Source organism: Oryctolagus cuniculus, chromosome 19 (assembly GCF_964237555.1).
Source record: "Oryctolagus cuniculus chromosome 19, mOryCun1.1, whole genome shotgun sequence".
NCBI classification, from domain to species: domain Eukaryota; kingdom Metazoa; phylum Chordata; class Mammalia; order Lagomorpha; family Leporidae; genus Oryctolagus; species Oryctolagus cuniculus.
Genome location: NC_091450.1, coordinates 53,107,732 through 53,134,509, shown reverse-complemented (window position 1 = coordinate 53,134,509; position 26,778 = coordinate 53,107,732). Strand labels below are relative to the sequence as shown.

Genomic DNA, 26,778 nt, shown 5'->3' with positions numbered 1-26,778 from the left:
CACATACCGAAGTGGGCCACTGGGGCCAGCAGCTGCCAGTCATCCCCCAAGCAGCCAGTGGCCCCTGCACACATCCCAAAACAGGATGGGAGACTATTTGAGTATAACCTGAGAGTCCAGTACATTCATGCTAGAAGGAAGGCTTATCTGCCACACGTACCTGGGTTTCCCTGAGCAAGCACATGGCTGGATTTTGTCATCCCAGAAACTCCAGACCTCACGGTGTCACAAGGACTTTTCAGAGCCTCCTCCCCAACTTTTTAGTGGTAACCAGGGCTCAGAATATGAGGTACTTGCGCAGTACCACACACTTCATAGACGTGAAGGCAAGGTTTGTACAGCTCTTGGAAGTCCCAGGGCCTGGTCTCTTTGTTCCTTTTTTCTACTTTTTATGGAATCAAGGAGATATTTATGCATACAGTTCTGTAAGTTCTGCTGAATGCACACAGTGTGGCTGTCCTCAGAATCCAGATAGAGAAAGCCCCTGAGGCTGGCACTGTGCCCCAGTATGTTATGCCTCTTCTAAAGGAGCTTCTATAGTAAGTCCTTATAAATGGATACATTCACTACAGCGTTTCAATGTCAGGTGTCTGTTTTTCTGGTGCCTAGCAAATGGTCATGGATGCTAACCAATAAAAATGCTATTCTGCTGACTACTTGAACCATGTGACAACCGAGAAATGTCACTGACCTGACACTGAAGTGAGGTTATGCTCACCTGATCAGCTGCTTGCACATGAGACACAGGACCTGGTGGTGTGGTCTGGTCTGACGCCTGATCCTAGTTCCTCCTATGAGACCCATTGCCTTCACTCCCTGCCTGTTATTTATTACTGCCTCCCCACAATCCCTCCTCCCAGGCAGGGATCATAATTTCCTCTTGAGCATTTCCAGTGAATGAAGCTATGGGGCCACCTTTCTCCTCTGAATTCAGAGGTCTTCCTCTGGGTCTGGCAGGATACAACACACCCGCAGAAGGCAGTTCACCATCCTCCTGCAGACCCCCCGGCGGCCCTTGCTCTTGGCAGCTTTAGCAGGTGAGGTCCCTGCCTCCTCGTCCTGTTGGTTTTCTGGGAGGCTCTCATTCTCTGTCACTCCCTGGGAACAGCTCCTGTCTGCTAAGTGGTCCTCTCTGCTGCTGGAGCTGAGAGTGGATATGGAGGACACGGGGCTGTTGTACCTGAGGCCTGGCCAGGGAATGTAGGTCTCCCTCCTTATCCCAGGTTGGGGGCCATCTGTCCTCTCAGCCTCACTGCTGGTGACGCTGATAGTGGCTATGGAGGACAAGGAGTTGTTGTGGCTGAGAACTGGCCCAAGAATGTAGGTCCTCCTCCTTATGATAGCGTGGGGACCATCTGACCTGCCAGCCTCACTGCTGCTGGTGTTGAGAGTGGACGCAGAGGACACGGAGCTGTTATACCTGAGGATTGGGCGAGGAGTGTGGATCATCATCATGCCAGGTGGGGAACCGTCCATCCTGCGGGCTCCATGGCAGGCATTTAGCCCTGATGACAGGTCACCTTCGGGCAGCACTGGGGATGTGGTGCTGGCTTGGAGACTGGGTGTCAGGGGGGCTGCTTTATGGCTCAGCTGAAAGCCCAGCTCCACCAGGTAGCTTTGGGCCTCAGCATCCTGGGGAGATGCTAGAAGCTCCACTTCAGTGAGCTCAGGTCTCGCTGCTCCACTGAAGCCCTCCTGGGATTTCCCCCAGCTCAGAGCAGGGGACAAGCAGCCATCCTCCTCCTCACGGCCCAGCTGGAAGAGGAGGCCTGAGAGGTATTTCGGACCTTCAGTAACATGCGAAGGACCTGGGAGCCCCATGTAAATTTCGCTTCCTCCTCCTCTGAGGTGAGCCTGTAGCTGGGCTTTTCCCCACAGGGGGCCGTCCTGTTCTCTGAGGCCCTCCTGAGAGCTCAGGCTCTCCACACTTTCACTGAGGTCCTCGTCCTCGGTTGAACTCTGAGTCTGTTTGGCTGTGTCTTCACTCAGTTTGGGCCCTTTCTGCTCCATGCTGAGCCACTTGTGGCCCATAGCATCTGCCACTGTGGGCCTCTCAGCAGGGTCATAGGTCATCAGCCAGTCCAGCAGCTGCTCCAGTTCCCCGCTTATAGAGGAGGGGATTAGGTAAGAGCCAGCCAGGATGGCTTCCTTCAAGTGTGCAAAGCTGTCCCCTTCAAAGGGCAGCCACCCTTTCACCATGGTGTATAGGAGCACGCCCAGGCTCCACATGTCAGCCTTGTAGCCATCGAATTCCTTCCCTAAGAATTCTTCCGGGGCACAGTATTCGAGGCTGCCACACAATGAATTGAGTTGTTGGCCTTCAGCCAACTTTTGGCTTAAGCCAAAGTCAATTAGTTTAATACACATTTTTCTGTCCACAAGGAGATTTTCTAATTTTATATCTCTGTGGACAACGTGCTGCTTATGGCAGTACTCCTCTGCTTCCAGGGTCTGACTGAAATAGTAGCATGCTTCTCCTTCCTCAAGGTGGCCGCGCACTGCCACTAACTTTCCAAGGTCCCCCACGCTAATATATTCCATGAACAGGTAGGCTCTCTCTGCCGTGTAGTCTACCTGCATTAGCTGTACAATGTGAGGGTGATGCAGAGAACTCATAATCTCTGCTTCTACCCTTGCTTGTGGGAACTCGGAGGAATCCCCGTGCCCTCTGGCAATGATCTTCACAGCCAACATGGTCCCACTCTCCACATGGCGGGCCAGCTTCACCTTGCCGAAGCTGCCCTTGCCAAGGGTTCTGAGGACTTCATATCCCCGGAACACCTCCTCCTCTGTGTGGGAGGATCTGTCACCACTCATTGTGGGGATATCTTGGTATCTAGTGTACTGGGAGTAACACTAGCTAGTCTCCTACAGCACCTATGGTGACCTGGCAACCCAATGAGAAAGAAACAAATGAATAAGTCAATATGTTAATACTACTAACAGGTAACACTACATTTACTATACTACAGACTAATTCTATTCACTATACTCAAGTTACTAATATAACAAGAAAAAGAGAAAAAGAAAAGATATTTAAATTAAATACACAGAGATAAAAAGAAAAAAATTGAGTTGGGGAAAAAACTAAGAATAAAAAATAAAAAAAAATCTCTTAAAGAACAAATAGACAAAAAAACTGCATATGAACTTCACTGTACTAATCAATAAGACCAATTCTAATTCACTATGTGATATTTGAATACAGCAAGAGAAATCCAAAAAGAAATGAGATTTTTAAATAAAATACACACAGATAAAAAAGCAAAAATTTGAGGGGGAGAAAAGAGGAAAAAAAAGAACAAAATAAACAGCACTGAAAAGAACAGACAAAACAGCAGTATATAACTACACTAATTATTAAGATTAATTCTGTTCACTATGCTAATATTTTGAACAAACAGTACATATGAATTACACTCTACTAATCATAATTAAAACAAAATAATCAAGCAACAAAGCAAAAAAATGGAAAACCATAACAGAAAGTAAAACACCAACTCTTATAACAAACTTACAATACTAATCCTCCTGTGTAAAGCGATTACAGATGAGAAAAAAATGAAAAAGGTGAGATACACAAGAATTAAACTATTAGAAAATGAAAAAAGAAAATAAATAGAAGAAATGAGAAGAGAAATCAAAAAGAAATGAGATTTTTAAATAAAATACACACAGATAAAAAGCAAAAATTTGTGGGGGAGAAAAGAAGAAAAACAAAAACAAAAAAAACCAACAAAATAAACAGCACTAAAAAGAACAGACAAAACAATATGAAGTACACTAATTATTAAGATTAATTCTATTCACTATGCTAATATTTTGAACAAACACTATATGTGAATTACACTATACTAATCATTATTTCAAACAAAATAATCAAAAGTGACAAAACAAAAACAAATTAATGAAATAAACATGATAATAAATAAATAAATAAAATGAAAGAAACAAATGAATAAGTCAAGTAACAGGTAACACTACATTTACTATACTACAGACTAATTCTATTCAATGTACTCATCTTACTATTATAACAAGAAAAAGAGAAAAAGAAAAGATATTTAAATTAAATACACAGAGATAAAAAAATTGAGTTAGGGGAAGAAAACTAAAAATAAAAATAAAAAAATAAAGCTCTTAAGAACAAATAGACAAAAAAACTGCATATGAACTTCACTGTACTAATCAATAAGACCAATTCTAATTCACTATGTGATATTATGAACACAACAAGATAAATCAAAAAAGAAATGTGATTTTTAAATAAAATACACACAGATGAAAAGCAAAAATTTGTGGGGAAGATAAGAGGGAAAACAAAACAAAACAAAAAAAAAAAAGAACAAAATAAACAGCTAAAAAGAACAGACAGAACTGAAGAGCCAAAGTGACTATTTTGAAACAATCAAAAGCAGCCTCCGTTTCCCATAGCAGACCCGAGTCCTTGTAAAAGCAGGCATTCAGGCATTCTGGAGATATCCAAGTTTACCAAGGACAGCTAGCTCAGCAGACCAAGGCCAGCTCAGTAGAGATTACCAACTGAGGTAACTTTCTGAACCCAAGCCAAACAGAGACACACACCCCCCACCCTGCCCAATCACAAAAGGCCCCACACCTTAAGCCCTTGATGATGTATCTCCCCTTTAAAAGCGTCCCCAAACAAAGACCTGGGCCTTTCCTCCTTCCTCTGCTGCGCAGGTTGGTTGGATGAGGTCCCTGTCGCGGCTTGTACCTTTCTAATAGAAATCTTGCTTTTGGATTTCAGTGTGATGAGGTTGTTGATAGTTTATTGGGGGATCTACTTATCTGGGCATAACAAAAATAACAGTATATGAAGTACACTAATTATTAAGATTAATTCTATTCACTATGCTAATATTTTGAACAAACACTATAATGAATTACACTATACTAATCAGTGATTCACACAAAATAATCAAAAGTGACAAAACAGAAACACGGAGAACTGTAACAGAAAGAAAACACCAACTCTTATAGCTAAACTTACAATACTAAACCTCCTATGTAAAGAAAGTGATTACAGATGAGAAAAAGAAGGTGAGATACACAAGAATTAAAGAATTAGAAAATGAAAATGGAAAATAAAGAGAAGAAATGACAAGAAAAATCAAAAGAGAAATGAGGAGATATTTAAATAAAATAAAAATGCACAGATAAGAAGTAAAAGATTGTGGGGAAGGGAGAGGACAAAATGAACAGAACAATAAAACAGCAAAAACAACAAAATATGGAAAAACTTATAGCTTTGTCCAAGTCTCGCTGGCCAGCATCCAACTGCTTCCTGGAAAAAAACGGACAAAGTCCTCTGCCCAGCCAGGGATTCAAACAGGCAGTTGGAATGACATCACAATGCACCTTCCAACGTCAGAGCAAGAAATGGACCAATCACAGTTGGTGATACTCCATGGTAGTTTCCAGAAGTATCTGTCCATTTGATTAAAGAGAAAGTACCCCCAAAAGATCTTTGCTTAGGTTAGTGATAGAAATTGATATTTATTTTTTGCAAAATTAGCACATGTAGAATGTTCCAATTGCCTCCTAAAGTCTACACCCCAAATAGCCTTTCCTCTCAATTTAACATCTGAGTGATAGGTCTCAACATGATGGAACCACTTTCCTGGCATCATGACACTACCACAAAATGTTCTGTTGCCCGTGACAGCTCAGGTGCGTTGTTCATATCTGTAGAGCTGAGAGGGAGGTATCTTCCATCATTTCCCCTATGTTCATGAGCAAATTGCTCATCGGAATCCCTGGAGGACCACAAGCCAGAGGGCTGATGTGGTGCAGTGCAGAAGGCAAAAAAAAAGCACAAACTGAGGAATCTGTAGCCCGCAAAGCTGTGCTTCAAATTGTAGGGAGAAAAGCAAGACATTCCTAGAGATTTCAGTGCTTTTTAGCTATTGTAACAAGACCTTGTCTTGGGTATTTGAAAATTTTCACACTGTTTTCAAGGCTGGGGAGAGTAAAATTGAGGACCAGCAGACTCAGTAACTTGAAAGGACTCACTTTCTGCTTCTATGTTGGTGCCTTCGTCAAAAAATTGATAATGAAAGGGAAGGCTGGAGGCCTGCTATTTACCATATGTCTAAGAGTTGAAAGGGAGCATTGTACCCCTTTAAATATACCAGTATGACTGAATTCAACATCCAAACATTAGGAAAAAGATGGCTCCTTTTTGAAGTGTCCTCACAAGGTGGAAGAAGTGAATGGACCCCTCCAAAGTCCTTGCAGAAAGGCCCTCATCCTGGGTCTCGTGTTGAGGTACACTGGGTTAAGCTGCACTCTGCGATGCCAGCATCCCTCTACATGCACTGCGTTAAGCTGCACTCTGCTGCTGGCATCTCTCTATGTGTGCTTTAAGGATTCAGTAAGTTGTGGGGTTAGGGAAGGATACAATGAAGTTTGTGGTTTAGGAAAGTTCCTCTTGGGATGTTAATGCAGAACCTATAGGTAAAACCTCTTCAAGACTGGAGCCACTAAGAGGCCCTAAAGTAATAAGATCTAGAGTCTAGGTCACAGACCCAACTGACTGAACAGAGGGAATGAGAGAGCTGGAAGGCCCCAAGATGACTCTTCTAAAATGACTGAAAAACACAGAAGTGCACCTTAGAGAACTTTGTTTTTGAGAATGAATACTTATGAATATCCATAATGAAGAAGAAACTCAAGGATCTAAATAACAAAAAATTATCTGATTATAAAATGGGCAAATAATCTGTACTGATATTCTCAAAATAGGATTTACAGCAACCTACAAGTATATGGAAAAATGTACAATGTCACTAGTCATCAGGGAACTGCAAATCAAAATCACCATCTTATTCCAGTTAGAACAGTTTGATCAAAAGATAAAAGTAATAAATGCTGGTAAGGGTGTAGGGAAAGGGGATCTCTTTGTAGGAATGGAAATGACTGTCATTGTTTTGGAAAACAATGTGGCCAATCCTGAGAAACCTAGAAACAGAACTGCTATATGCCTCAGCTATCCTACTACAGGGCGTGTATCTATGAGTTGAAAGTATGTTGAAGAGATGTGTGCACTCATGTGTAGCATTGTACTATTCACAGTAACCATGATGTAGAATCAGGTGCCCATCAACTGGAGAATGGATAATGAAAATGTGGTATACACATGCAAAGGAATGCTAACAGAGTGGGAGGCCAAGGCAACTTTGGCTTGCTGACAAGGACATAACAGAAGGTCTGTCTCAGCAAGGCATGAGAACAACAGCTGTGGTCCTCTTGGTGGTTTTAGGTTTGTTGGGATCTACACTCTGCATAAGAAAGCCAGACCTTCCTGGTGGTCCCATTAATGATTGTTATATTTCTAATTTTAGGGAAGAACTCTTAGTCTCATGACCCCCAAAATGTCCATTGCTTTGTAGAATTTTAATCAAGCAGAATGTTAGTGTAGGAGAAGGGGTTAATGCTTTATGCAAGGTTGATCTGTTTGTGGAAAAGAATTACAAGGTAACAGGCTCCTTAGTATATTCTTCCCACTAGAAAAAAGATAAATGTTATTAAAACTTTAATTTAATATATGCAACAAATACAACAATGGTTAGGATGTCAAAACTGTGGAATAGATCTAAGGGAACCTTTAGATAAGTACAAAAAAGAAATTAAAGAGTTACAGAAAGAACTGCAAAAGAGGGGATACATTGAAAAAAGGGCCTGCTCTGAACATTGGGGCTTCTAGTAAAGATTTGATTAGGAAGGTAATATTCTAGCTTGTGTAGCCAATGTCTGCATAGCTAGATAGCACTCCAGGCCTTGGTTTGTGTGGGCAGCCTGTTATCTCGCACCTGTCTGTGATAGTAACCCATGCTCTGAACATGCCTTTGAAAATTGTCGTCTCACACCTGTGATTGTAACCCATGCTCTGAGTATGTCCTTGAAAACCAAAGAGATTGTGACTAGATAAAAATGAACAACAAACTTGGTATAGTAAGAAGAAAGAATCATTATGGGACTTATATAAAGAAACAACCTGGTACTCCAGAGACAGAGCCATGCCATCAGCCTTGCTGTGAGTGTGTCTCTCATTTCTTCCTGTGCCAACACCTCCCACACCTTCAGGAACCCCTGGACTTGATGGAGCTGGACTCCACCATTTACTTCAATTTTTATTGGTTGGAAAATTTGGACGTATGATTCATGTGCACTCATACTGCTTGCAGACTGCTGCTCTCTTTTTGTACATAATCATTCTAAAATTTATCCATGGCATGTTTTTGCCTTTTCCACCACTCTTTCCTCTCCCTCTATTAAATAAAGCAAATAAATACATCTTTTCATGGCAGGGATTTGATGAAGCAATTACAATGCCTCTTGGGACACTCGCATCCAATGCCAGAGTACCTGGGGTTGAGTCCAAGTTCTGCTTCTGAGTTCAAGTTCCTGTTAATGTGCATCCTGGGAGAGAACAGGTGATGGTAAAGGTACTTACATCCCTGCCAACTACATGGGAGATGTGGACTTAGTTCCAAGCTCCTGGAATTAGCCTGGTTAAGTTCCTGGCTGTGGCAAGTAATCGGGTGGTGAGCCAGTGTTTGGGATTTCTCTGTCTCCCAAATGAATAAATACATATATTGACATATTTTTAAAAGATTTATTTATTTATTTGAAAGTCAGAGTTACACACAGAGAGGAGAGGCAGAGGGAGCAAGAGAGAGAGAGGGAGAAAGAGAACCATGGTACAGCATGTGAAGTGTGTATTTTGAAGGGAGGTTTTATTCACTATTTTCAAATAATGATTTTGAGGATATTTTACATAGTTATCAAAAACTTATTTTTTGCAAAATGTCCATTCAAATCTTTACTGATTTTAAAAGTTTTTTTTTTTCTGTTCTTTTAATTTTATTTGTTAGAGTTCATTATAAAATTAGAGTCACATTTTTCTTAATTTTCATTCTATGTATTTTTTTGCTATTTTGAATAGTATCTTGTACTTTTTAAACATACATGTATTTATTTGAAAGGCAGAGTGACAGGGTTAGAAAAAGAAGCAGGGTGTTGGGAAGATGGTGGTATAGCAGCAGGACGTTCCAAGTTGCATAGGAAAAAATGGATAGTGAGTGAGCAGAGAGGATACAAGCCAGTGGCAGAATAGCCAGAAATTCATAGAGTGGCCCAGGACTCCACCAGAGACTGCTCAGGTCTACACTGGGGGAGCAAAGAGGAGGGGGAGGTGGTGGATGTGCAGCAAAGGAGCTGCAGAGGGAATAAGCAAAGAGGTGCTGCCCCCACCACCAGCGAACCATGGGGAGAGGTTGTGAGTCCACAGAGCTGTGGATAGAGGCAGGCAGGAAATCTTGGTTAACTATGTTTGAAGTTCCAAGCAGGAAGAAGGAGAAATTGTAGAAGAACAGGCAGAGAAATTGGGCACACCATGGTTTGTCTGTGTCCCCTCTACCCACAACTGGACTTACAACCAGTGGAGAGAAGCCATATTGATAATTAACATTTTCGAGCATAAGCAGAGGGCTTCTGCATTTGCATCCCTCACACACACCCATCAATTGTGAGGTGCACCTCACAACATGCCCCAAAGGATCACAACATTTCAGAGTGATTTCTTCCACATTATGCAAGCTGTATAACTAGGACTAGTCCTAAATCTCAAAAATCCAAGATCATTGTACACACCAGTGAGAAGAGAGCCCAGCCCCCAGTAGGCAGGGCTTAGTGCATCAAAGCCCTGGTACTTATCTCCACCAGGATCTAGAAATAAACAGGATTCCAGGAGACAGGTCTGCATGATTTCACTTGCATAAACACATGGCAGCCAATAGCAGAGGGAAATAAATTTTAAAATAAAATCAACCAGAAATGCTGAAGAACAAAGGAAAAATATGGAATAAGAATAAGGAAGACTCTATGAACTCCCCAAAGGAGCAATAAAAATCTTCAATAATGGAGGCTGATGAAGAAGAGATCAAGGATATGCCAGAAAAGGAATTCAGAAAATTAATAGATTAATTATGTGGCACTGGCACACTGGGTTCTAGTCCTGGTCGGGGTGCCTGATTCTGTCCCGGTTGCCCTTCTTCCAGGCCAGCTATCTTCTATGGCCCGGGAGTGTAGTGGCTGATGGCCCAAGTGCTTGGGCCCTGCACCCACATGGGAGACAAGGAGAAGCATCTGGCCACTGGCTTCAGATCAGCATGGTGTGCCAGCTGCAGCGACCATTGGAGGGTGAACCAATGGTAAAGGAAGACCTTTCTCTCTGTCTCTCTCTCTCTCACTGTCCACTCTGCCTGTCAAAAAAATTTTTTTAAATAAAAATAAAAAAGAAGGTCTTGTTAATGAAATAATAACTGTTAAAAGAGATGGAGAAGGGCACTATGTAATGATTAAAGGATCAATTCCACAGGAAGATATGACTATTATAAATGTATATGCACCTAATTACAGGGCACCTGGCTGTTGAAAAGAACAAGGGTTTTAAAGGGAGATATAGACTCAAATACAATACTAATGAGAGACTTCAATACCCCACTTTTAGCAATGGACAGATCAACCAGACTGAAAATCAACAAGGAAAAAACAGAGTTAATTGACTCAATAGATCAAATAGACTTAGCAGATATCTTCAGAGCCTTCCACCCTACAGCCACAGAGTACACATTTTTTCCTCCAGTGAATGGAACTTTCTCTAGGATTGACCATACACTAGACCATAAATTGAGTCTCAGCAAATTAAAAAAAAAAAAACAAATCATACATGCATCTTCTCAGACCACAATGCAATGAAGCTGCAAATCAACAACTCAAGAATCTCTACATCATATGCAAATACATGGAAAATGAACAGCATATTTCTGAATGAACAGTGTGTCATAAAAGAAATTAAAAGAGAAATAAAAAAATTCTGGAAAAATAATGAAGACAACAATGCAAAATACCAAAATTTGTGAAATATAGCAAAAATCTTGTTAAGAGGAAAGTTTATAGCAATAGCTGCCTACATAAAGAAACTGGAAAGGCATCAAATAAATAAACTATCTATGCACATCAAGGAGCAAGAGAAACAACAGCAGACCAAACCCAAAACTAGTAGGAGAAAAGGAATAAAATTAGAGAAGAAATCAATAACATTGAAAGCAGAGAAAGCATTTGACAAATACAATACCCTGTCATGATGAAAACTGGATTTTCATCAAATTGGGTTTAGAAGGAACATTCCTCAACACAACAAATTTAATTTATGACAAAACCACAACCAGGATCATATTGAATGGGGAAAAGTAAGCATTCCCACTGAGATCCAGTGCCAACAGGGATGCCCACTCTAACCCTGCTATTCAATATAGTCCTGGAAGTTTCAGCCATTGCCATTAGGCAAGAAAAGGATATCAAACGGATACAACTTGGGAATGAGAAAGTCAAATTATCCTTATCTGCGGATGACATATAGGGGATTCAGAAGCCTCCTCAAGGAGACTATTGGAACTCATAGAAGAGTTTGGTAAAGTAGAAGGATATAAAGTCAATACACAAAAATCAACAGCATTTGTATACACAGACAATGCCATGGCTGAGAAAGAACTTCTAAAATTAATCCCAAACAAAATAGCTACAAAATGTATGATAACCTGATATTCTGTATATAAAGAGAAACGAAAATGAATCTTGATGTGAATGGAAGGGGACAGGGAGTGGGAAAGGGGAGAGTTGCAGGTAGGAGTGATGTTATGGGGGGAAGCCATTGTAATCTATAAGCTGTACTTTGGAAATTTATATTCATTAAATAAAAGTTAAAAAATCAAATACCTTGGAATAAATTTAACCAAGGATGTCAAAGATCTCTGCAATGAGAATTACAAAACATTAAAGTAAGAAATAGAAGAAGATACAAAAACATGGAAATTTCTTCCATGCTCGAGGATTGGAAGAATCAATATCATCAAAATGTCCATTCTTCTGAAAGCAACTTACAGACTCAATGTGATACCAATCCAAATACCAAAGACATTCTTCTCAGATCTAGAAAATATGATGCTGAAATTCATATGGAGGCACAGGAGAGCTCGAATGGCTAAAGCAATCTTGTACAACAGAAACAAAACCGGAGGCATCACAATACCAGGTTTCAAGACATACTACAAGGCAGTTATAATCAAAAAAGCTGGGCACTGGTAGAAAAATAGATGGATAGACCAGTGGAACAGAATGGAAACCCCATAATTCAATCCAAAAAAACTGCAACCAACTTATATTTGACCAAGGAGCTATAACCAATCCCTGGAGCAATGACAGTCTCTTCAACAAATTGTGCTGTGAAAATTGGATGTCCGCATTCAAAAGTATGAAGCAAGACCCGTACCTTACACCTTATACAAAAATCCACTCAATATGGATTAAAGATTAAAGATCTTAATCTACAACTTGACACCATCTGATTGAGAACATTGGGGAAACCCTACAAGACATTGGCACAGGCAAAGAATTCCTGGAAAAGACCCAAGACACACAGGGAGTCAAAGCCAAAATTAACAAATGGGATTACTTCAAATTGAGAAGCTTCTGTAAAGCAAAGGAAACAAGAAAATGAAGAGGCAACCAACAGAATGGGAGAAAATATTTACAAATTATGCAACTGATAAAGGATTAATAACGAGAATCTACAAAGAGATGAAGAAACTCCACAACAACAAAACAAAAAACCCAGTTAAGAGATGGACCAATGACTTAAGCAGACACTTTTCAAAAGAGGAAATCCAAATGGCTAACAGACACATGAAAAAATGTTCAGGATCACTAGCAATCAGGGAAATGCAAATCAAAACCACAATGAGGTTTCACCTCAGTCTGGTTAGAATGGCTCTCATACAGAAATTAACAAAGAACAAATGCTGGAGAGGATGTGTGAGTAAAAAGGTACCCTAATTCACTGTTGATGGGAATGCAAACTGGTAAACCCACTATGGAAGACAGTCTGGAGATACCTCAAAAATCTGATAATAGGCCTACCATATGACCCAGCCAGTCCACTCCTGGGAATTTACCCAAGGGAAATGAAATCAGAAAACAAGAGTTATCTGCACCTCCATGTTTATTTCAATTCAATTCACAATAGATAATACATGGAATCAACCTAAGTGTCCGTCAACCAAAGACTGGATAAAGAAATTATGAGATATACAAATTATGGAATACTGCACAGCCATAAAAATAAATGAAATGCCATGATTTGCAACAAAATAGATTAATTTGAAAAACTTCATTTTGGTGAACTAAGCCACTCCCAAATGGAGAAATACCATATGTTCTCCCAGATCTGTAAGAACTAATAGAACTCCTATAACAAAAGCTGTAGAAGTCAAATTGACACTTTGAGAAACAACAGTTTGAACAGCCTTCATCTTGATTGTCGAGGAACAGTTATTTTATTTATTTATTTATTTTTCTTTTTTTAAATTTTATTTAATGCATATAAATTTCCAAAGTACAGCTTATGGATTACAATGGCTTCCCCCCCCCATAACTTCCCCCACCACCCACAACCCTCCCTTTCCCACTCCCCCTCCCCTTCCATTCACATAAAGATTCATTTTCAATTCTCTTTATATACAGAAGATCAGTTTAGTATATATTAAGTAAAGATTTCAACAGTTTGTACCCACATAGAAACACAAAGTTAAAAATACTGTTTGAGTACTCGTTATAGTGTTAAATCACAATGTACAGCACATTAAGGACAGAGATCCTACATAAGGAGTAAGTACACAGTGACTCCTGTTGTTGAATTAACAAATTGACACTCTTATTTATGGCATCAGTAATCACCCTAGGTTCTTGTCATGAGTTGCCAAAGCTATGGAAGCCTTTTGAGTTCACCAACTCTTATCATATTTAGACAAGGTCATAGTCAAAGTGGAAGTTCTCTCATCCCTTCAGAGAAAGGTACCTCCTTCTTTGATGACCTGTTCTTTCCACTGGGAACTCACGGAGATCTTTCATTTAGGTCATTTTTTCTTTTTGCCAGAGTGTCTTGGCTTTCCATGCCTGAAATACTCTCATGGGCTTTTCAGCCGGATCCGAATGCCTTAAGGGCTGATTCTGAGGCCAGAGTGCTGTTTAGGACATCTGCCATTCTATGAGTCTGCTGTGTATCCCACTTCCCATATTGGATCGTTCTCTCCCTTTTTTGTCTTCAATTTTTTCTTTTCTTCATATTATATGTTGAACTCTTAACATAGGGTTAATCATATATATATATACATATATATATATATAATATCTCAATTGAAACTAGATCTCAGTAAAAGATGAGAGGATGAATAAGAGAGGGAGGAGGAAGTTTGTAATTGTCAAGATGTATAGTTATGCATACAGTCCTATGGACTTACTTTTTTTAAGATTTATTTTATTTATTTGAAATACAGAGTTATAGAGAGATGTACATACAGAGGGAGAGAGAGTGAGAGTGAGAGAGAGAGAGAATCTTCCATCTGCTGGATCACTCCCCAAGTGACCACAATGGCTGGAGCTGACAATCAGGAGCCAGGAGCTTCTTCCAGAACTCACGTGGGTGCAGAGGCCCAAGGACTTAGGCCATCTTCTACTGCTTTCCTAGGCATAGCAGAAAGCTGCATCAGAAGATGAACAGCTGGGACTAGAACCAGTTCCCTTATGGGATGCTGGTGCTTCATTCCAGTGTTTAACCCACTGTGCCACAGCGCAGGCCCCCAGGCATACTTCTAAGGGTACAGTTTAAAAAGTTTTCATGGGACTCCAAATCCAATTAAAATAGGTGGTAAAATGCCATCTTAATTGTTCAAGTGGGAGCCAGTGCTATGGTGCATTAGGTTAAAGCCGCTGCCTGCAGTGCTGACATCCCATATGGGCACCAGTTCCAGTCCCAGCTGCTCCACTTCCAAACCAGCTCTCTGCTATGGCCTGGGAAATCAGTAGATGGCCCAAGTGCTTGGGTTCTTGCACACGCATGGGAGACCCATAAGAAGCTCCTGGCTCCTGGCTTCAGATCAGCTCATCTTTGGTCTTTGCAGCCATTTGGGAAGTGAACCAGCAGATGGAAGACCTCTCTCTCTCTATTTCTCCTGCTCTACCTCACTCTGTAACTGTCTTTCAAATAAATAAAATAAATTTTTTAAAAAAAGTTAAAGGAACATATGTATTAAAGTGAGCATATAGATACGATTAAATGTAAAAAAAATCATATAAATAGCATCATGTGCCTGTTAATAATAATAGAATTAAAAAGGAGGGAATGTCCAACATGGGAAGCAGTCCACATAGCAGACTTACAGAATGATAATCTCTTTAACACTCTGACCTCAGATTCAGTCCTTAAGGAATTTGGATGTGGTTGAAAAGTCCGTGAGAACATTTTGGACATGGAAAGCCAAGGCACTGTGTCAAAAAATATCCAACATGAAGGATCTCTGTGACTGTGACCCCAGTAGAAAGAAGGAGCCATCAAAAAAGATGTACTTTTCTCTGAAGCAAGGAGAGAACTTCCATTTTGTTTATGGCCTTGTCTAAATTCTGACAGAGGTTGTGGTATTAAAAGCCTTCCATAGCCTTGGCAGCTCATGGCAAGAGCCTTGGGTAATCACTGATGTCATAAATAAGAGTGTTAATTGTAAAATTAACAACAGAAGTCTCTGCATTTACTCTCCATGTAGGACCTCTGTCCTTAATGAGTTGTACTATGAGAATTAACTGCAAAACTTGATCTCAAACAGCATTTTATATGTTGTGGGGGGGGGAATGCAAACTGTTGAAATCTTTATGTAGTATAGAGTTGATCTTCTGTATATAAAGTTAATTACAAATAAGAAAAGAAAAAGTAAGAGATAGAGGAAATAGGAGAGCAGGAAGGAGAGGTGGAGGTGGAGAGAGATACCCTGTCTGCTAGTTTAATCCCCAAATACCCATAACACCTGGGCTGGGCCAGGCCAAGGCCAGGAGTTGAACTCCATCTGTGTCTCCCATGTGGCAGTCAGGAACCCAACTCTAGGCCATCATCTGCTGCTTCCCAGGCACATTAGCAGGAAGCTGGATCAGAATATTTTAACATTCCATCCCAGGCACTCCAGTATGGGATGTGGTCATCCCAAGGGCAGCTTAACCCCTGCAAAATGCCCATCTCTGAATGGTATCTATACATTCTTAAGCACTGTACAGAATATTCATTATACTTTTCATAGAAATGTAATTTATTTTATACTAATCTCACACACTGCAACTTTGTAGAATTTATTAATTGGAATGGATTTTCAGTGAACTATTTAGTATTCTTTTATACTTAGGATTACATATTTATCACAAAAAAAATCAAGTTTTATTCCTTGCTTTGCAGTCCAGAATCCTTTTCTCCATTTTCACCGCATTACTTTTTTTTAGCAGAAACCTTCCTGATGACATTTAAAAGAAATGCACAAGAAAACATTTGAGTCTTGTGGCTAACCATTTGGGGAAATCATTTTGCATTCCTCCATTATATGCGGTGTTTACTGTAGGCTTTCTTTTGGTGCTCTTTTTAAGATTTTGGTATTTTATACATTTTGAATGAAAAGAAAGAAACAGGGACAACCAGAGGAAAGAGAAAAAGTTATTTACACACAGAGATCTCTCCCATATGCTGATTTCCATAACAGATTCTTGTAACATCCAGAGCTGAGTCAAGGACAGAGCCAGGACGTGGGAGCTCCATGTAGCTCTCCCAGATTCAAACACTTGAGACATAACCATTACCTCCCTGGATCTGCATTAGGAGGAAGTCAGGAAATAGAACCTGAAATTGAACCCTTGCACTCTGATACAGAACTTGGGATTTCCTACATGTATGTGAATTACTAGACTCAATTCCTGCTCCCCACAGGTGATTTTATCTAGTTGTGGGAATTTCCTTCACATTTTAGTTTGCTTAGGGTTTTAAGCATAAATGGGTGGTGGATTCAGCCAGATGAATTTTCTTTTAAGATGATCACATGTTCTTTAAATTCACATTGGGGTTTTTCTTAATATGCATTATTTTCTGTCTTTCTTTCTTTCTGAGATAGTATTTTCTAAGAATTTTTTGAGGACCCTTCATATAAGCAAATTCATTTTATTTAGCACCAAGATTTTAATTAATACTTATATTAATTAGTATGATTCTTTTTGCAACAATTTTGATAATTTTTATTCTTGTAGGTTTTTTTTATCATATTCCATGTTTCTGAATTTTCATGGAAGTTGTGGGAAAAATAAAGTGAAAAAGAATGCACTGGGCAATCTGCCATCACACTCTACTTCAGTTTATTCTGATGTAGCATGCAGAAAATAACTAACTGCTCTATGTGCTACTCAGTTATTTTATGAGACAAATGAAATATTGTGCATAATGTAAACTGATATATTGTGCCATTTGACTTTGGGTATTATCAACATGACAAACTGAATGTACATTTTCTTTTGTGTCCTAATTTAGATAATGACATTAAAATAAGAAAAACATAACATTGTATGAACAACATAAACATGCTGATCTGATGAACCAATGATTAAATCTGATATGTTACACACAGCATCCCACTTACATATATTTATGTGTAAGCATAATAGTATTTTAAATGGATAAAATATCAGGGTACATGGGTTAAACCACTTCTTGGGCCCCTCACATTCTATTTGGAGTGCTCTTAGACTAAGTCCTACTTTGCTTCCTACCCAGCTTCTTACTAATGCACACCCTGTTAGGTGGAAGATGAGGACTCAAGTACTTTGGTCTCTGATACTCACATTGGATACTCAGATGGAGTTCCTGGCTTTTCATTTAAGCTTGGCCCAATCCCAGCTTCTGGGCATTTAGTCCTCCCTCTCACACTCTCCTTCTCTGTCATTTTCTTTCTGTGTTACTTCACCTTTCAATTAAATAAATAAGATTTGGAAATTTAGAAAAATTCAAAATATTTATAGCATAGTGGTTCACTTTAAGAAGGATAAATTTATGTCTTTAAAACCACAATAGGTAATATTAAACCTATCACAAGGCCGGCACTGTGGCTCAATAGGCTAATCCTCTGTCTGTGGTGCCGGCACGCCGGGTTCTAGTCCAGGTCAGGGCACTGGATTCTGTCCCGGTTGCCCCTCTTCCAGGACAACTCTCTGCTGTGGCCCGGGAGTGCAGTGGAGGATGGCCCAAGTCCTTGGGCCCTGCACTCGCATGGGAGACCAGGAGAAGCACCTGGCTCCTGGCTTCAGATCAGCACGATGCGCTGGTCACAGTGCACCAGCTGCTGTGGCCATTGGAGGGTGAACCAATGGCAAAAAGGAAGACCTTTCTCTCTGTCTCTCTCTCTCTCTCACTGTCCACTCTGCCTGTCAAAAAAAAAAACTATCACAAACTGATTGTTAGTATATTATATACATACATATGAACATATAAATGATAAGTAACTTTACTAAATTTACAAGATATTGAGATACACTTATAGACAATATTTTAACCAGTTCACACACAGAGAGAATAGTATTTCCAAATAGGAAGACATTTGAAACTTTCAAGGTTTATGGACCCAGTCATGTCATGAAGGCATAAATCTAAAAATCCTGTACTCTACCATCTATGAAATGATAGAAAAACTACCAATTAAAGTGCTACCAAGAAGTCATTCAGACACATGCAAATTTTACTTAAGATTATCTTACATTGCATTGGTCCAGAATTATTTTTCAGGAATCAGAAAAGTATTAAGTGGGGATTGTGATTATTGCACTCAGAACATGAAATCAGGTAACTAATTCAGCTAAGAATTTTTAAAAGTTATCTTTATAAAACTAATATTAAATGTGAAATGTGACATATTTTAGATTTGTCTGAAAATGTATAGCTATTCACAAATTTGTATAAAACGTAGCTTTGTATAAAGCATAAAATTATTTATAAAACATGAAATGTGTCACCATTGTAAAATCATTATTAGTATAAAGTATATTACTTGGTCATTAGATGTTCCAAGATAAGAAATTTAGTATTTCTTTCTTTAAAAAAAGATTTATTTATTTACTTGAAAGTCAGAGTTACACAGAGAGGAGAGGCACAGAGAGAGATAGAGAGAGATAGAGAGAGGTCTTCCATCCACTGGTTTACTCCCCAATTGACCACAATAGCCACAGTTGTGCCAATCCAAAGGCAGGAGCCAGGAGCCTTCTCCAGGTCTCCCAAGTGGGTGCAGGGGCCCAAAGACTTGGGCCATCTTCTACTGCTTTCCCAGGCCATAGCAGAGAGCTGGATCAGAAGTGGAGCAGCCCAGACTCGATCCAGTGCCCATATGGGATGCCAGCACTACAGGTGGCAGCTTTACCCACCATGCCACAGTGCTGGCCTGAGAAATTAAGTATTTCTTATGAGATCATGTTGTCTTGCACAAACTATCCCTGTGAAATATTCTATTCTTGTATGCATTTGATGTATACATGCATATGATAAAACATATGCCTCATTTCCTCAAACTCTTACATTACATCCACTATGCTTACTTTCCAGTACAAAAATGATAAAATGTGCAAGATCATCAAAAGGAACATTGGAGAATTTCCCAGAGGCCAACATATATCAATAGAAATATTAAGAGGACAAATCAAGCTGAAGGACTATTTTTGTCCCCAGGACAGTTGCTGAATACTTGAGCCTCAAATCCCTTTGGGTAAACCAGATTTCCCTCTGGTGAACTGGAATAAATAAGAAAATATGCCAACTAGTGTTTACCCAAAGGTTAGGCATAGCCAACATGTGCACTAAATTGGAACTAATGAAGCATACAAAGAAATAAGCTACTAGAATTGAGTTTCACAGATTAGATAATGTAATTACATTTCAAATATTTAAATAAACATCAAAAATGAATGAACTGAGATAATAATGAGCTTGAGAAATAAGAACAAGGAACAGCAAAATTGATCATATTTGGAAAAAAGCCAAATAACCATAAACATTTGAAAATTGTAATAAACAAATATACAATACAGAATTTAAACATTAAGTTAAACTCAGGTTTTCCATGCCTGAAATGCTCTCATGGGCTTTTCAGCCAGATCCAAATGCCTTAAGAGCTGATTCTAAGGCCAGAGTGCTGTTTAGGTCATTTGTCATTCTATGAGTCTGTGGTGTGGTCTGCTTCCCACATTGGATCATTCTCTCCTTTTTCATTCTATCTATTGTTATTACCAGACACTTGGTCTTATTTATGTGATCCTTTGACACTTAATCCTACCTATATGATCAATTAGACACTTAATATGATCACTTTAACATGTGAGATGGCATTATTACTTCCCAGCTTAATGGGATTTGGTGTGCCATGACAAGTTTTTAGCTTTACCCTAAAGGGTAAGTCCCTGAGAATATGTGCAGAATTGTACAGCTCCTCTCTCTCAGTCCCACTCTTATTTTTACTGGGGTTTATTTTCAATTGACTTTATACACCTATGATTACTTCTATGCTAGGTAAAGAGTTCCACCAATGGTATTAAGTAGAAAAAATAAAAATGATAATAAAATGAAATAACAAACTGTTATTTGTCAGTGAAGACAAAGGCTGTTCAAGTCATTGCTTCTCATACTATCAACTTCACTTCTGCAGATTTCCTTTTAGGTGCTCCGTTATTTGTCACAGATCAGGGAGAATAAATACTATTTGTCCCTTTGCGACTGGCTTATTTCACTAGGTATAATGTTTTCCAGTTCCATCCATTTTGTTTAAAATGACTGGATTTCATTTCACAAATGAGAGAAATAATACATTTACATTGCTAACAGAAATTAGTATATAAGCTACAATTGAATATTTACCTATTTTCAAGAGAATAGAAATATTTTCAAATGTAACAATCAAGAAAAACTTGATTTTTTTTTAGTGGGAGGTAAAATAGCAAGGTTTATTAGGGCAGGGACATCCGTAAGGATGGATGGGCACCTCTCCAGACAGGACCTGGGAGACTGGGGGGGGCAGGGAAGGAGCGAGGTTACATGGTTGAGTAGAGAGATTACACCTGACCAGGCCAGGTGGGCAGCTCAGCAGAGAGGCAGAGGGCTGAGCATGCAGTCCAGTTGAGGACGGGGGGGGGGGGGGGGGGGGTGTTAAGGAGATGGGTCTTGCTTCCCCACCTGTTCCTCTTGGAACAAAGGGTTTTTTGGATGCAAATGTTAAGAAACTTCTCCCTGGGTTTTCTCCTGAAGGTCTGAAACAAAGGACTTCATGGATGCAAATATTATCAGACAGGAGGAAGGGAGCATGGTGTTTGAGATGCAGATACTGGGCTGCACCTGGGAGATATCAGGTAGAAGGGGTCAGGGCAGGGCAGGATGTTAACACCGGGCTGCCCCTGAAACACCATCAGGATGACCCTGAGATGCAGCATATGCTGGACACAGATGTCCTCTCTTTGGGCCTCTATGTCACACACACATAAGCTCATAACTGACTTTCCTACCTAACATTCCCCCCCCTCAAGAGGTAATACCCAAAATTCTTCTTTTGGATTATGGATGGAGTTCCGTTTTCTGTAACTTCTTCAAAGCTGGCATGTGGGCGTCGAGGGGGGAAACTTGATTTGTTATGTGTATTTCTAAAGTATTCATGTTCATAGTAACAAAGGTCTAGACAAACATTTTTATCATCAACAAAGGTCCAAGACAAACATTTTTATCATCAGTCTTTTAAAATCAAAAGCCTTTTCATGGTATATTGTGCAAAATATTGAGTATCCTCTTATCAGAACAAATAAGCACCAATGGACTGACAGTGGTGTAGACAATGACTACAACACATTGGACACCAATGATAACTGAGTCATATGACCACTGTGGAAGATTGAGCTGCCAAATTATATCACAGAATGACAATGCAGTAGAAAATATAAATTTCGTTATATGACAACTAGAATGAGAATGAAGACACATTTATCTGTATCTTTAGATTTAGAGAAATTATACAATTATGAAATATGCTAGCCCAGTAAAGCAATTCATAAATAACTAACACAAAGGGGCATAAATTATTGATATCAGCATTTCATTGTATTAAAAAGAGATAAATAAATAGAAGTGTTCAAACAGAAATAAATGTTGAACTACATAACCAAGTAAGGGTAAAATTGGAGAATACAGAAAAAGAAATACACCTAAACAATCTACACAGCCCTTAAATAATCCAAAAAAGAGAGATACAAAAATTATCATTGCTGACAAAAATGATTTTCTAGGTTATATTTGAATATTTACCTATTTTTAACTTAAAATGTAAAATAAAATATTTTCCAAAGTAGATCATGAAAGATTTGATTGCCATCAGAAATATCTAAGGTATTCAATTTAAGAAGAAAGAAAAGTTTTCCTGTCTGATTTTCTGAAATCAGAATGAATAAACAAGAAACTTATAAACATATGGAAATCTTAAATCATGTTGGATATAGAATTAAAGAAATGTAAATTCTGGACAAAATAGGTCTGAAAGCATTTAGATATAAGAAAATATAATGAAATAAAATGGAATTGATTAGATAGAAACCTAATGTAATAGAATAATTTATATGTTCTCAGAAACATCTACACTAAGACAGTCATTCTTAAAATTATGTATTTGCTTTTTCTTTATTTAATGTCAGAGAGAACATAGATGATAGATAGATAGATAGAAAGATAGATAGATAGAAAGATAGATAAATGATAAATAGGTAAATATTCATACGTTTCATTGTTCACTGCTGATGTGCACAGCCAGGATCAGTCCAGGCCAAAGGCAAGATCCTGTCACTCCCATGTGGGTTACAGGAATACAAGTACATGAGCAAGCACATGCTGCCAATCACAGTGTGCACTAACAATTAGCTGGATCAGAAACAGAGGCAAAATTCGAAACTTGGCACTCCAATATGGGATGTGGGATTCCCAAGTGGTACCTTAACTACTGAAAAATATGCCCACTAAAAGACAACCATTTTTGTCATAAACTTGTTAAAATTGAAACATTTTCCATGATATATTGTACTAAACAATGAGTATTCTCTTGCTCAAGTACTTGGGTTCCTGTCATCCACAACATCAGAGTGACATCTGGAGATCTATGATCTTGGTTTTGGCCTGGCCCAACCCTGGTTGTGCACATCAGCAATGAAGCAGCAAATTTATGATTACCTATATATTTATCATCTATCCATCTATCTATCTATCTATCATCTATCTATCCTTCATCTCTCTTCTCTCCGACATTAAGTAAAAATAAATAATTTTAACAATGACTGTCTTGCAATAGCTGTATCTGAGAACAAATAAATTATTTTACTACAACAGGTTCCTATCTGATTAATTCAATTGTGTAGAATTATACTTTTCTCATATCTAAATGCTTTGATTCATATTTTGTCCAGAATTTACATTTATTTACTTCAACATCCAGCATGATTTAAGATTTCCATGCATTTACAAGTTTCTTGTTTATTCAATCTGATTTCAGAAAATCAGATAGGAAAACTTTTCTTTGTTCTTAAAGAAGACATATGCTTTAGACATATCTGATGGCAATCAAATCTTTCATGACTTACTTTGAAAAATATTTTTATTTTACTTTTTTAATTAAAAATGGGTAAGTATTAAAATGTAAACTGGATATCCATTTCTCTCTGCAATGATAATTTTTGGTATCTATCTTTCTTGGATTATACAAGGGCTGTGTAGATTGTTCTGTCACTTTTTTAGGTTGTATTTCTTTTTTTCTATTCTCCAATTTTACTTCTACCTGGTTATGCAGTTTAACACTTATTTCTGTTTTAATGTTTCTATTTATTTATCTCTATTTTAATGCAATGAAATGCTAAATCAATGCTTTATGTCTGATTGCTGTGTTTGGTATTTATAAATTATTTTATTGGGTTATTATATCTCATAATTCTATCAATTTTCTAAATCTAAAGATACAAATAAATGTGTTTTATTCATTCTCATTCTAGTTTCACCCTATACATAATCAAATTTATATTTTCTACTGCAATATCACCCTGTGATATATTTTGGCAGCTCGATCCTCCAGTTAATCACTCTCATCACCTGAGCTGAATGTCTAAATTCTGTGTTTACTTTATTTTGCTTACTTTATTACATTTTTTTCAAATGTTTACATTTCATTTTGTTCTTTTATAAATATGGCTTATCAAATTTGCAGTTCCCTCATCTTATTATTTCTAATTCTCAATACTAGTTCAATTTTTTTCATTTTCTGTTTAATTAATTAAATATTTGAAACATAATTCTGATATGTAATTTCTGTGAACCTTCATTCTTGTGGCTTATTTCTGTGTATGCTCCATTACTTCCAATTTGGTTTTCATATTTGGTATATTTTGATCCTTGGAAATCTCCGGTTTTCATATTGTCTTGCTTCATCCAGTTGGCCAGAGGGAAAGTTAAGTGTTCAGCCAGTGTCCCTAGGATAGCACTTGTCTCTCAGTTTGATTTCTCCTCTCTCTGTTGATTTATGTTTGATCTTGGGAAATTCTTCAATTTTCCTTTTGACTCTCTTGGACATTTTAAGGATGTTTGGAACTTCTTGAGTACATGTAGTTATTATATTTGAAATGTTTTAGGAACACGTGGCATATATTTTATCATATGCATGCATATACCAAATGCACAGGAGTATAACATTTTACATAAATTGTTTGTGGCAGACAAAAGAGTCTTAAAAGAAATACCAGGTTTCTCATTATGGAACCTTTCATGAAAGAATAATGTACAAATCCATTAATAATGATTTCTGGATTTGCTTATTTTTAATGTTTTATGGGTAATTTTATGTTTTCTACACATTTATGGAAATCAAAATTTTTATGAGTGATTAATATGAGAATATAGTAATAATTAATATTTTAATAAAAATTTTTAGAAGTTACCAGCTGAGTTAGTTACCTGAATACATTCTTTTCATGTAATCATCAAATTTCTACCTACGACTTTTCTGATTCCTCAAAAATAATTTCTTTGCATGTTTCATTTGATACAACGGTTAAATAAGATGATTTAAATAAATCATGAATTTTTCTGCATGACTTACTGATAACATTTTAATTGGTAGTTCTATCTGTCACTTCACAGTTGAGAAAATATAGAATTTGTAGATTAATATTTTCTTAACATTATTGGATCCTAAAACGTTGAAATTTTCAAAATGTCTTCTTACTATTTGTAAATGGCATTCATTCTGTTTACTGGCTAAAATGTTGTCTATGTTCATATCTTACTAACCTGCTGATTTTTCCAATAAAGTTATTTAATTTTCATCATATTTATCCTTATTATATACCAAAAATTGATTTGTGATAGTTTTGATGGTGCTTATTATAATTTTAAATGTACTTCTTCATCTTCTTTTCATTGAAGCCCCATATATTTATAAAATGTTACTAACATTTCCTAAACTTATTTATTATTTAGCTGAATGGAAGAGTGACAAGAAAATGATAGAGAGAAAGAAAGAAAGAGAGAGAGAGAGGGAGAGAGGCAGAGAGCCAGAGAGAGTGTATATTCCATCTCCTGGTTAATTCTTTAAGTGCCTACAACAGCTTGGGCTGGGCCAGGCTTTAGCCAGAAGCCAATATTGGCTATGCATGCAAATGATATATAATATGAGCCAAATTAGTAATAAGAACTCTGATTCACCAAATTATCATATGTTCATACTGTTCTTCATTTATAATTTTTTGTGTTTTTCTGATTCAAGTTGCATTATATAAATTTTGACTCAAAAGAGAATGTAACCTCAGTCTGTCATCTTGATAAAACACAAAGTCAAAGGGCAGACTTTATCAGTTTACATATGTACAATCTTGCATTTGTCTCATAAGTCAGTCAGGGGAAGCACATGGTGCAGTGCTTTTCTCCTTCCTACATCTGAGTAAACAGAAACAGTGTATTAATAGATTACTCAATGTCTCCTTTCACTTTATCTTTACTACATCAACTTTCATGGAAATTAAGAATAAGGAATAGTACAAATTAAGAAAAAGTCAATAATGACAAAAATTATCAAACTTGATTAAAGAAAATTATATTAACTCATCTATAGTATATGAGAGAAGATGCTAATTCATTAAAATCTTCATACAAAACAATATGAAATTGCAAATATGAGGGATCTTCAAAAGCTCATGGAAAGCACATAATAAGAAAAATCTAGCCATGAATTTGAGTACATTTTGCAACAGAATGAACTTTTTTTATGAATTTTCCATGAACATTTGGACTACTCTTGTACATAACTTGCTTAATATGTGAAAAACAATGAATATAAAGTTAATGGAAATTAATATGTGATCATCTTAAGCATCTGGCTAAGCCTACCACCATTTATGATTAAAACCATAAACAAAGGATTGAAGATAACTTACACAAGTTGATAAAGAGCACCTGTATGGGGCAGTAATTTATCTCAGAGGTTAACATACTTTTTAGGAATCCCAGATCCCATATCACAGTGCCTGGGTTCAAGTTCTGGTTCTATCTCCTATCTCCTCCCTCCTAACACAGTCCCTGGGAAACAGTGGTGATGGGTCCAACAGTTCAGTTCCTGACACCCATGCCTGAGATCTGGATTGAGTTTTCAGCTCCTAACTCCTGTTCTTACCATACTCTGGCTGTTAAAAGCATTTGCCATGTAAACCAGCATTTAGAAGATAGCTCTGTGTGTAACTGTCTTTTTCTCTGTCGCTCTATCTCTCCCTGTGTCACTCTGCCTCATAAATGTA

At 38.0% G+C, this 26,778-nt stretch overlaps 1 protein-coding gene and 1 pseudogene across 1 annotated transcript; both read right to left on the bottom strand.

Annotated features, from left to right (window-relative positions):
* Window positions 1-561: 561 nt before the first annotated feature.
* LOC127489585 (serine/threonine-protein kinase MARK2-like) lies at window positions 562-3,090 on the bottom strand. Its single transcript, XM_051841204.2, has one exon. It carries the CDS (start codon window positions 2,815-2,817, stop codon window positions 931-933), a length of 1,887 nt encoding a protein of 628 aa, XP_051697164.2. The 5' UTR covers window positions 2,818-3,090; the 3' UTR covers window positions 562-930.
* Window positions 3,091-14,278: 11,188 nt separating this feature from the next.
* LOC108175470 (serine/threonine-protein kinase LMTK3-like) overlaps window positions 14,279-26,778 on the bottom strand; it is a 31,289-nt pseudogene continuing 18,789 nt past the window's right edge.

Bases quoted from the DNA above. Each gene is read 5' to 3' on its own strand.
- LOC127489585 (XM_051841204.2), bottom strand. From the start codon at position 2,817: ATGAGTGGTGACAGATCCTCCCACACAGAGGAGGAGGTGTTCCGGGGA.